The 12349-nt window shown below is 41.6% G+C and overlaps 1 protein-coding gene across 3 annotated transcripts in view; it reads right to left on the reverse strand.

Annotated features, from left to right (window-relative positions):
* Positions 1-2846: 2846 nt before the first annotated feature.
* Positions 2847-12349, reverse strand: part of LOC134399131 (WD repeat-containing protein 49-like) — a 49171-nt gene continuing 39668 nt past the window's right edge. For 2 of the 3 annotated variants that reach the window (XM_063126986.1, XM_063126985.1), the window contains 7 exons: positions 10506-10564; positions 9880-10021; positions 9084-9123; positions 8185-8273; positions 6122-6306; positions 3603-3703; positions 2847-3520 (listed from right to left, as the gene is read on the reverse strand). In XM_063126986.1, the coding sequence (XP_062983056.1) occupies positions 3340-3520; positions 3603-3703; positions 6122-6306; positions 8185-8273; positions 9084-9123; positions 9880-10021; positions 10506-10564 (797 nt within the window). In that variant the 3' untranslated portion in view covers positions 2847-3339. Of the gene's footprint in view, positions 3521-3602; positions 3704-6121; positions 6307-8162; positions 8274-9083; positions 9124-9879; positions 10022-10505; positions 10565-12349 lie in introns of those variants that run through there. The other variant, XM_063126987.1, reaches the window with a different exon arrangement.

The following is a 12349-nucleotide window of genomic DNA, read 5'->3' on the forward strand; positions in this document are numbered from 1 at the left end:
GGCAAAGGCAAATGTAGTTAGGCTTCCTTTCAGTAGTCAGGCCTAAAGGGGTATGCCAGCCTTTGAGGTTCTGAAGAAGAATTGAAAGGAAGAATGGTGGCTCTACACAAGAGTGGGCCTGTTCAGACAGCATACTAAGCCATGGTTGGTGAGCATGTTTAAACTATGGTTAGGAATGGTTCACATGACACATTAAGCCATGATGTTTAGCTCAAAATGCTTAACCATGGTGGCTTAGCATGTCGTCTGAACAGAGTCAGTGAGTTTTAGATGGGAGGGAGAATGTAAGGTGTCATTTAAGAAAAAGCAGTTGGAGATGCTAAGAGTTGGAGGAAGAAAAATCGCAGGCAGGTTTATAATGAGAAAAATCGAATCAAAGCAGGGCCATTTATAAGACCTGAGTGAAATATTTTTGTGATGGTTCAAGGAAAAACCAGGAAGAAGGTTGCAGTAAATAAGACAAGCGCATGAATCAGATTTTAAGTTGAGGAGGTAAAGAGGAAGGAGCAGATGTGCGACAGGCTAAAAATGAGTAAAAAAGAAAAGCAAACTAAAGAAAATATGAAGTTTCACACTTGCACAATAGGCTGGATAACTATGTCAATATAGAGGTTTGCTGAAGAGTGAAAGACCTTGCTAAGAAAGATGAAGATTGCATTCTTGTTTCAAATACAGATGCAGTAGTAGATTGCTCCTAATACAATTGGCTCATCAAACTAGAGGAAAATGCAAAAAATTAAATCTATTGAATCAGAAAGCTCATACCAGCTTGTTACATAGACTTTTGACAGCATGTCTGCAAACAAACATCTACACAGAAGTCTTATTTATTTTCCCAACACTTGTATCCTACCTTTCTTTAGCATAATCAAGACAGTGAGCAATAGTCAGAACAAATGTCACAGTAAAACAATTCACAATCTTTCGTTTAAAAAACACAAAAACGTGTTTCGATTAAGGCACTCGCTCCATAACAGCAGCAACAAATTTCATTTAAGAGCAACATCCTCAAAAGCCAATTAGAAAAGAACTTTCTGGCCTACCAAAAAGCAAGTGATGGTGCCAGGCAAACCTCTATTGGAACTCTATGCCAGATTCTAAGCGTTGCAATAGAAAAGGCGCTTTCTCATCCGACAGCAGCAAGACTTGCAGCAGAGCCTCAGAAATGTTCGGGCAGGCTCATATAGGAGAAAGCAATTTGCAGTCCTGATCTCCCACACAGGCCCGGTGTCAGCTCAGCGTAGGAGAAATGACGTCAGGACTTTCCATAGACCAGCAAACAGGGCAAGTAGCAGTGAAAGCCTATCAGCAGCACTGTGTCAAGGGCCCACTAGAGTCTGGTGCTGGCCCTGCTCCCTCCCATGGCAAAACTGGATAGGGGGTGGGCAACTTGGGCCCCTCCAGATTTTGCTGGACAGCCGCTCCCATCAAGCCTGACCATGGGCATGCTGGCTGAGGCTCATGAAGTTGGGTCTCCATCATGTATAAAACTCCATACAGTATTGGAAATTGCATACAAAATGTGCATGTTAGGGGAAATTGAGCACAAAAATGAATTTTTGCATGGTTTAAAAAATATGCACTGATGTGGAAATTGGAACATATTTATGACTGAATACGTGTGAAAATGACATATACCAGATCTAGACACTGATTTATCCATCCTTAGCCACAGATTTCCCACTCCTGCTGTATGAGATACTTTGTAGGGATACCATTTAGAGGATACTCCTACTTTTAACTCCATTTTTTTAGACCCCATGAGATTATGCCTCAAGAGCAGCTATATCTTAGGCCAGCTCACTGGTTGTATATGCTAAATGACTATAGTTTGGATGTGTGCCAAAAGAACAAATCCCTTAACTTCAATTTTTTTAAAGGGTGGCTCCTTTGTAGATAACGTTGCCATAATAGTACAGGAATGCAGAACCTCGGCCCCAGGGGCCAAGTCCAGGCTTCTAGAGGTCCCCACCCCCTTCCCCCAACCACAGATGGTTTTGTGGTCCCCCAGCAGCTTTCCCCCCATTCTAATTGGTTAAAATGGCTCCTGTAAAGCTTAATTACTGGCACTAGGGCACAACCCTATGCCTGTTTAGAATGTTTAAACATGCATGGAATTGGATTCTTAACCTACGATATGCTGGCATTTAGTGTGTGTGTTTTGGCTCCACCCACCACTGGAATGCAGCCCCCAAGATCATCTCTAAAATAGAATTTGGCCCTTGGGCTGAAAGAGATTCTGCACCCCTACTTTAATAGTTAATGCAATCAATGCAATTGAAGTACTGTCTTTTTTTAAAAATGTAACTTTGAACAGAGCTGAGAGGTGGCTTGGACCCTTTTGAATCTCCTCTCTTCTTCCATTCCCACAACCTGCCCAATGCGCACACGTAACTCCTATGGAGTAGATGGTTTAGTCCCTTGGGCGAGGCTTTCACTCAGAGGGAGGACTAGAGAAGAAACAACTAAAAAGAGAACCAGTTGTTCTGCTGAAAGCTGCATGTAAGAAGATTGCTGTTTAATTATGGGCTCTTATCACCTTGTATAAGGTAAATTGAACTGTTAATTGTGTACAGTAGAATTACAAAGGGGTGGGGAATCATTTTTTTTGCATCCTTGATAGTTGCCCTAATTATATTATTGCAGGGCTAATACTTTGAACTACAATGTTGAGTTACTGATTGGGGACTGCCCAGTGAAATTAAAGAAAAATCTACAAAAGGGACTACCGAAATCCTCAGCGCCTGGAGATACAGAACCACGTGGGTCTGGGTTACAAGCAAAAGATCCATTTTTATTTTATTTTTTTGCACATAGAAGGACAATTAGTGGCATAGTTCTGTAAAATGATGTTTACTAAAGACATATTTTGTTCAAGTTATATATCTTTTGCAAGTTTATTCTAATTAAGCCCCATAGAACTCACATGAGTAGAAGTTACACACGCGCTTACAATAAAACCCGAAATGACACCTCTGCTTATGAAGAGCTTTGGCTTTAAATTCAATAAGAACCTCTATTGAGATTAAACCTGCAAAACAATGCCATGCTTAGCTTTAAAAAAAGAGGATTAGCTGCCAGGAGAAATCCTTTCAAACTTCAAATTCGTTAAGCACCGTTTCATTTAGAGAAGAGAAAAAAAGAAAACAACAGGAGAAATGACACCCAGGCCAGATCTGCACCTAGCAGGATATAACACTTTGAAAACATTTTTGAAAATGGTATATGAAATAGGCTTGAACAGTTGTCAAAACTGTTATAAAGCCGTCGTGTAGATCTTGCCCAGGACCTTAGCACAGGCCTTGTTCCAGTGATGTGGCGAATGATGGTCTCCGGGCCTCACTGCTCAACTGTTCCTTGATAATGAGCACTGAAAATGTCTGTACCAAGAATGGACAAATCGGGCTTCTCACAGTTGCCAGGGAAACTGTCAATTTCATAATAGTTTATTGTGTGGTAAGTGTTTGGTCCCCCATGGTTAACCCATCTGTTTAAAAGCTTGGATCGTTCGTGCTTCAGCCTAGAAAAAGGAAATTGCAGGTGGGAACAATAAACTCCCTGAGAATGCAAAAAAATGTTTGCAGGCCTAGGTTTCTGCTTACCTCCTGCTTGAACCTTGTGCATAAAACCTCTTGTTAATTTCTTCTTTAATATCTTCATCAGTAACAGTAACTTGGGAGGGCTGAGGATTATAGCTTGTTTCCTGATGAAAAAAGGACAGCTGCTACATTATGCATAAATCTTAGCATCATCAGAACAGTGATAGCAATCCAGGCTGCTGTTACACCTTCCACCATGGGGGTTTGGGGGAGCTATTATGGTGAAGGACCCATTGCTGAAGCAGATGGCAAATGAATAGACAATGGCTGTTTGCATTCTGTACTTTCTAATCACTACACTTGCGAAGTTGTTATCCATTTCTCAAGGTTTCACTTACATGCCTATTTGTTGCAAGAATCGCTCTTAACTTGTAATTTCAGCAGGATGCACATGTAACTGTTTAACAGAATGCAGTTTTTTCCCCTTCCAGGATTTGCATATTGCTTTGCATATTCTGGAAAGGTACATTTAGCACCCAGTGAATGCAGATGGCAAGCGTGTGTGTGTGTGTGTGTGTGTGTGTGTGTGTGTGTGTGTGTGTGTGTGTGTGTGTGTGTGTGTGTGTGTGTGTGTGTGTAGCTGCTGCTGAATTCAACTATGAATTACAACACTGGGCTTTGCTGGTATTTTATCTTGTTTTGGGATGGGAGTATATATTTTATTTATTTGTAACCTTTATATATCGCTGAATATAAAAGAATCTCTCAGCGGTTCATAACTATGTTGTTACCCTGGAAGTTCTTGCTTATAACCAACTCTGATTCTAATCAATTTTGCTCTGTTCCATAGAGCAGTAGCAAGTGAAGGAAGAGTTCATTCAAGAGGCAGCTGGACAACCATCTGTCAGGCATGCTTTAGGGTGGATTCCTGCACTGAGCAGGGGGTTGGACTTATAGGCCCCTTCCAACTCTACTAGTCTATGATTCACTTCTGGATTCAAGAGCACAATCCACTGGGAATTACTTCTTCAAAAGCCCTTTTGAGATAAGTAGGAAACACACAAGAGTACAGTAGAGTACTTCCTAGTGGATGTCATTTTAAGAATTCACACGCAAACACACACAACACTGTCTGTCTGTCTGTCTCCCTCTCTCTCTCTCACACACACACACACCACTCAAATCTAATTCTCAAACTACTCAACCATTCAGGAATCCTGTCTCCTAGCCTTCTCCCTCCTCTAATCCACACCCTTGATGAAGGATCCTGACATCCCATTCTCTGTTACCTGGAATTTTTTTCAAAATACAACCAGAGATGGAAAAGAAACACACACACAAAATGGGCTATATGGTTCTTGCCACAGAAGCCCAGTTCATAGAGCAGAGATAAAGAACTCTGGGAAATCTAGGGGGCATTTTTGCCCCTGGAAACATCCCACCTCTGAAAAACATTATATGTACATCAGGGGGGAAATGGCATCCATAGCTGCTATGGACTGCCAAAAGGGTCGAGCAAGCCAAACTTGGCCCTTTAGGGGCTCCACTGCAGGTATAGATGCCATTTTTTTCATTAAAAAATAAATAAATCCTCCATGGAGGTCACAGAAGCTGCATATGGCCCTGCATTTTGCCCATCCTGCCCTAGAGCATCCTAGGAAGCAGGCAGGAATCTTCTAGCACTGCTTCCTAGGTTCCTCCAGGGATGTTTGAGGAATGGGCCTTCTATGGAAGGAACTGTAGAACCTGTTTCTAGTGCATTTTCTAGTGCTTTTTTTCCTTTCCTGTGGGGCCACCTGCCAGGCAGGGCTTGGGGAGTGCCTGCACCCCTGACATAGAGTTGTTGATCAATGTACATGGTGCTGTACATAGTAAAACAATAAAACAGCAACACCCTGCCACATAGGCTTACATTCTAATACAATCATAAAAATAAAAAAAAATAAGAAGAAAGGGAAGGGGATGCACCAAACAGGCACAGGGGACAATAAAACTAACAGTGTAAAAGTAAGATCAAGTCAAGGTCTAAAAGCTTTAGAAAAAAGAAAAGTTTTCATCTGAGCTTTCAAAACAGTAATTTAACTCGTGGTCCGCAAATGCTCTGGAAGAGAATTCCGGGTATAAGGGGCAGCGAGGGAAAATGGACGAAGCCGAACAAGAGAAGTAGAGACCCATGGGCGGGTAAGAAACATGGCATAGAGTTTTAAATGTTTCGTTTTCTAAAGCACTTAAATGGAAACATAGCCTGAAACAACAAAAGCTGGAGAAGGAGAAAACCAAAATGAATCAAATTGGTTCATCCATTGGTGTCGCACTTACTTTTGGCTAAGAGAAGGCATACATTAAAAAAGCCTGATGGGTAAGGATGTCATTCAGGGGTAGGGAAACTATGGCCCTCTAGATGGTCTCAAACTACAGCTCCTACCATCCCTGACTATGAGCCATGCTGGCTGGGGCTGATAGGAGTTGGAGTCCAACAGTATCTTGAGGGCAACTGGTTCCTCCCCCCAATGTACTTCATGCCTCCCCCTATAAACTGCACCATATCACAACTTTAATAGGTTTGCAGTTGACCTACAGACCTTAGGTGTGGAAGCATCCTCAGTGGCATTATCTGGATCTGTGATTTGTGAGTCAGAGGACTTGTCTTTCAGCACAGGGTGAATGGGCATACTTTGTGGATCTATCAGAATTTCATAAGGAACCATGGGATGTTTCCAGGAGGATGGAGTAAAAATTTCCCAAGGCTCTGTTTGGCCAAAGGTTCCTATGGAGAAAGGAAGGGGGTGAATCTCTAAATACATATATTGAAGAGACAGCATTCCATGGAAACAGCTCTTTCAAGAGTTGTGGTGACAGCAAACAACCATAGCTGTAGAGAATGTTTCTAAAAGGAAATAGTACCTAGGGACCCATGTCAGGCTACTATCTTCCATATGTGGAGCCCTTCCGTCCATAGAAGGCAGATCCTGGATTCAACCCCTTATTGCAGGAGAATGTGTTATATACCTAAGAGGAGTCCCTAGGCATTCAGTTGTCATGGACAGATTGGATGTTGCCTATTTACACTCAGTTGTGGTGTGAACAGCAATTGCCGTGGGGCAGTTTATCAAGCAACCTGTTGCAATACTTTGCATGTGGACATTTTATGAGCACAAAAGAACGTGTGTGTGTATGTGGGGGAGAGAGAGAGAGAAAGAGATCAGGTTTTGAGTAATGCCACATGCAGGAATGCATTTAAGGTTGCAATCCTATACCCACTTACCTGGGAATAAGACCTACTGAAGTCAGAGGGACTTACTTCTGAGAAGACATATATAGGGTTGCATTGAAACTGTTTAGAATTTGGTTTCATCCACTGGGCTACAGGCACTGAAAGCATTGTAAAAAGGATTCATGAATTTCATTAATGGAAAGAGCTTCTGATCAAGGAAGGAGAGCTGTGGTCATAGAAGAAACCCTCCTGTGACCAGAATTCCTTTTCTGTGAACAGAAGCTCCTTCCCTTTATGGAGCTAAAACATTGGATCCAACCCAACAGTTAGTTGCGCTTCGCTTCCCTTGAAATCAACTGGACTTTAGTCATGACCAATCAACTTGTTCCACTGATTTCAGTGGGACATAAATGCAACTATTTTAGTCTGGATCTAACCCATTATTTTCAAGAAGCTCACTGAGAAAAATAAAAAAGTACCCCATTTATTTCAGTGGCTTCCAAATCAAGTAACTGGACTGCAAGCACTCTTATTACAGTTCAATTTTAGCTTTTTTTCAGTGCTTAGCTAGAGGTACAATCAAAAGTGAGCATTAAGAAAAGGAAATAAATTATCTCTGGCATAGTGTACAAATTCCAGAGAAGTAATGGTATTATTCTGTTTTGACTAAACCAACTGTACTGCTTGGCCTTTATATACATTTTATATAGGATAAGATAGCATAGCATAATATAAAGCTCCATCCGACGAGCATTTTATTGCACGCTCATTACTGGGCACTAACAGAGTTTGCTCAGGTCCCTCACATGACGCCGTCTGCCTCCCATATGCCTTCCGCCCCTTCTGGCCTTCCTTTTGTGACAACCCCACCCCACCCACCCTGGGTTAAGTCCAATGTATTTTTAAAAACAGAATTGCTGCTCTCTCCTGCTGTGTGTAGGAGAAACAGCAACATTACAACTGTGGACTCAATGGGCCTGGTGCTCATTGTGTACTCCCTCTTTTGAAAGAGGAAGTAATTGAGGAACAAAAACATGGGCGGAGAAGCGATGGTAGGGAGCGTGTTTTCCCCCAGTGTAATGGAGCTCATAGTCTGGATCCAGGATCTACCTTCCACTGATGAGAGAGCTCTGCTCATGGAAGGTGCCTCCACCTGATTTTTGAGTCCACTTTATGGAGTTGATGAAAAAGCCTATTCTACAATATATGTGTTAATCTTTAAAATGCCACAAGGCCAAGCAGTAGAAATCACCCTCAAAACATCCCTTTGTCAGTGCTGTGAAAATGCACTGACTGATAATAACAGTCCATAACTGTATATGTATGTATAAATCCACCCTTTTATTACTGCTGTCATATTTCTCCCCTATTAAATGTCAGTTCCACTTAAGTTGAAACATGGTCTTCACGTTCCATGAGTGTATCATTTACCGATGTATTTTCCATCAAGGCTCCACAAACGAACAGTTCGATCAACGGAACAGGATAACAGGATGTTATCTTCATCTATAATCTCTAATCTATTTGTTAACCAGAGATGACAAATAGTTAGATAAATTAATTTCTACTTTTATTAGTAATACTTGTATATCACCTAATCTTGTAAAATCTTGGTGTGGGTTACGTACAAAAATATTAAAAATCACAGTTTGAAATACATATATAATACAACACTAAAATATTTTGACTTTCAACAACAAATATAAGTTAAAAAGAAATGGGGCAACTTTACGGTGATCAATAATAAGCCAAGGAAAGCTTGCATGAATAAGTATGTTTTTAGGAGGTATTGAAAACACACCATATTTTCTGCCTCCCAAATCATACTGGGGAGAGTGTTCCAAAGGGTGGACAACACTACTGAGAAGGCCGGTTTTGGAGATGATACAGGGCGACATTCTGTTGATCGTGGAATGGCCCACAAGGTCTTTTCTGAAGATCTTAAGGTTGGCTGTGTGTATATATAGGGCAGGGATAGGCAACCGTTTCAGCCTGTGGGTATATTTGGAAATTTAAGATACTATCCTGGGCACAACCATAAAATGGCTGCCATGGGCTGCGGAGGTTGGTGGGAAGTCATGGCTAGTCACAAATGACAAGTAACCTTCCCAGAGGCATTCATGGGAAATTAAGATGGCAGCAGCTAGAGTCTCCCACTTCACTTTGAAGGAATCCCAGCTGCCAGTAAGCAAATATAAAATATAAAAATAAAAATTGGGAGGAGTAAGATGTCTTGGTGGACATCAAAGAAGTTGCCTACCCCAATATAGGGGAAGGTGGTATACCAGTTATAAGCACAAATCATTGTTTTGTTAAGGGTTAATACTTACGATAGAACTAGATTTAGATGAGCTCTCCAGTGATTCACATCTGCAGCAACATAATGGGAAAAAACCTTAGTTTATGCATAGACTATTCACAGGTATATGCACTAATATGCAAAACCACTGTAGTGTATGTTAAAGGTCCTATCTGACACTCAATCTGTAACCTAAAAACAAAGATGCTAAATTTCTCTACTAGAAGAACACAATAGAATTCATATAAGGCATATCTGGAAGAAAAGAGTCATGCTGGGATTTCTCCTGAAAAAAGACAAATCCCAGCATACAGCAAAGGGAGGATAGAAAGCTAAAGAAATTTGGCTTTTTAAAATGGGTGGACCCACTGAAATCAACAGTACTTGAATCAATCATAACTAAGTTAAAACCCATTGATTTCAACAGGTTTATTCCAAGTATGACTATATCTGGATCTAACCACTTATATTTATTTATTTAAAAATATTTATAAATCACTTCTCTACCCAGCAGAGTCTTCAAAGGAATGTCCAATTTCAAACAACAATACGATAAAATCACAACAGAATCAAAGTAGAAACAAAGACTTCTTTAAAACAAGCCAGAGCGATATTAAAATCCATTAAAAGGCCAATAAAATAGAACCGTTTTTACTGGCCATATAAAACTGGTAGTGATGGCGTCAACCTGACCTCCCTTGGGAGAGAGTTCCATAGTCGGGAACTGTTGCTGCACAATATTTATTTAATAAAAGCATTTATTTTCTGAATGACTTCATTCTGTTCTAGTTACAAAGCTAAAATTTACAGTCTACACACACACATACATTTTGGTGCATCTTGTTCTGGATCCTGGAGAGCATAATCTTTGATGTTGTGTATGTACACATACCCATCTTCATCTGCTGCATACAGATACGAGTCATCTGCAGTTACAGCAATGCTGCTGATCAGAGATTTCCCTCTAGACTGGAACACATATCAAGACGAGCCACATTATTAGCTAATCATTTGCCCAAGGAATGATCAACATCTGTACTATCAGAGGCACTCCAGTCTCTCTAGAACGGGATGGGCAACTTGTGGCCCTCCAGATGTTTTGGCCTACAACTCCCATCCCTACTGGCTATACTCGCTGAGGCTGTTGGGAGCCATAGAAGATACTTTGATGGGTGCAGCCTTTTTATCCCTGTATATCAAGCTGCCCTGCAAAATTTCCCTCTTCTATGTAACTATTAAAAGTACTGGAGTCCTGCTCTGTTTTACCTCTCAGCATCCTAAACAGCCAGTGTGATTTGGTGGTTGGAGTGTTGAACTAGAGAAATTCAAGAGAGAATTTAAACCTTTGCTGCAATTAAGCACAGAACCTCCCCAACACAGAGTTCTAAGAACTGGCTAGAGGCCAGGGGCGGGGGGCATCACTAAATTCAATGATGTTTTCTGCCAAACTTACAGGTGTAAAACTTGCTATAAGAGGATCTTCAGTGAACAGGCTCCAGAAATGCAGATAACCTGAAAAAGTTGTAATAATGTGGGAAGAAAGATTAGGTAGCAAAAAAGAAAAGACACCCAAAAGCATGTGTTTGTAGTAACCAAGCATTCATGGCAGTTGAACTGTCTGAAGGCCCATTCACATGACTATAGACAGCACAGTGAACGTACAGGTTGACTGATGCAGAGTTAATGGTACATCATGAAACTATCATGAGGTTGCTTCAGCCCACATCCCATACCCAGAAAGCTTCTCAATCATCCACAGTATTTCACCACTATAAGTCTGTCAAAACTTGGCCAGGAGTGGTAAATGGGACTAAGCTGTTAGCTGGTTGTGTGAAAAAGCAATCAGCCAAGTGGTGGACTATGTCTTGAACTTCATACAGATCCGTTCACTCCATGCTCTCAGCATGCTACTTTGACCGCGTGAATGACTTATCATGTTTTAGCAATCATCCTGAAGCCAGAAGGCCTTTTGAGGATACAAGTAGTCTAACGCTAAAGGTCTCCAAATCATGAGTGTCTGATTATTTATTTATTTATTAAGTATTTATTACATTTATATCCCACCTTATTTCCTCCAAGGAACCCAAGGCGGAGTACATAATCCTCTTCCTCTCCATGTTATCCTCACAACAACAACCCTGTGAGGTAGGTTGGGCTGAGAGTCTGTGACTGGCCCAAAGTCACCAAGTGGGTTTCCATGGCCGAGTGGGGACTAGAACCCGGATCTCACGACTCCCAGTCCAACACCTTAGCCACTACACCACACTGGCTCTCACCATTACTGGCCACAGGGCCCTCAGTGGTGGAAATAAGAGAGAAAATTCTTTCTAGCAGTCTTTGTTGCATTAAGACTGAATTAGAAGCCTGTCGCTAAAGAACTGGCCTGTTAATTCAAATCAAAGTGTGAAAGTCACTCTTTCACAGTACTTCTGCTTTAAAGCTAAAGAACCATCAGAAGGAAGATCTGGATCTTGCATTTGCCCATCTGCAATTAGCACCTGGACAGCAGACTGAGCCGGCAGATCCACAGGTCATCTACTCTCTGCTTACTGTTCTTTAACTAGTTATTGATCCATAAAGAACCCTTCTTATTCCATGACTGGTAAGTTTGCTCAGAAGTCTTTGGTGAGAGACTTTGTCAAAGGCCTTTTGGAAGTCCAAGTAAACAATGTCTACCGGATCACCTCTGTCCACATGTTTATTGACACTCTCAAAGAACCCTAAAAAGTTAGTGAGGCATAATGTACCTTTGTGGAAGCCATGTTGATTCTTTTTCAGCAAGTGCTTGTCCTTATGCATGCCTACTAATTTTATCTTTGTTGCTCTTCATCCTCTTTCTCATCATTGCTATCAGTTGCTTGCTTGAAAGGCAGTGAGCCAGTGAGCAAGTACGCCATGGCATCTACTGCTTTTCCTTCTCACCACTGCAATTGTCTGGGCCAGAATGACAAGCAGATGAACACACAAGTTGCAATGGAGAAGTCTAGGGCCTCTTGACAGTGGGCCCCTGCTGGGCTTTAGGCCCTTGGCAAGTACCCAATCATGCCTACCCTTGATGTCAGCCCTATCTTGAATTCATGGTATCCAAAGCCCCATCGTCCCCCAGGAGGTCCCAACTTTAGGCTAGTAACTAGACCAACTTGGAGCTGGCATTTTTCTCCCCCATTGGATTCAATAGGAATGGGGAGAATTCAAAGCAGTACAGCTCTACCAGGTTTTCCCCCCAGAAAAAAACTGCCCCTCGACATCCTGTGCTAGCTACCCCAAGCTAGCAGGGCTTTGAAAGTGGTGGATCAT

This window comes from Elgaria multicarinata, chromosome 5, assembly GCF_023053635.1.
Source record: "Elgaria multicarinata webbii isolate HBS135686 ecotype San Diego chromosome 5, rElgMul1.1.pri, whole genome shotgun sequence".
NCBI lineage: Eukaryota > Metazoa > Chordata > Lepidosauria > Squamata > Anguidae > Elgaria > Elgaria multicarinata.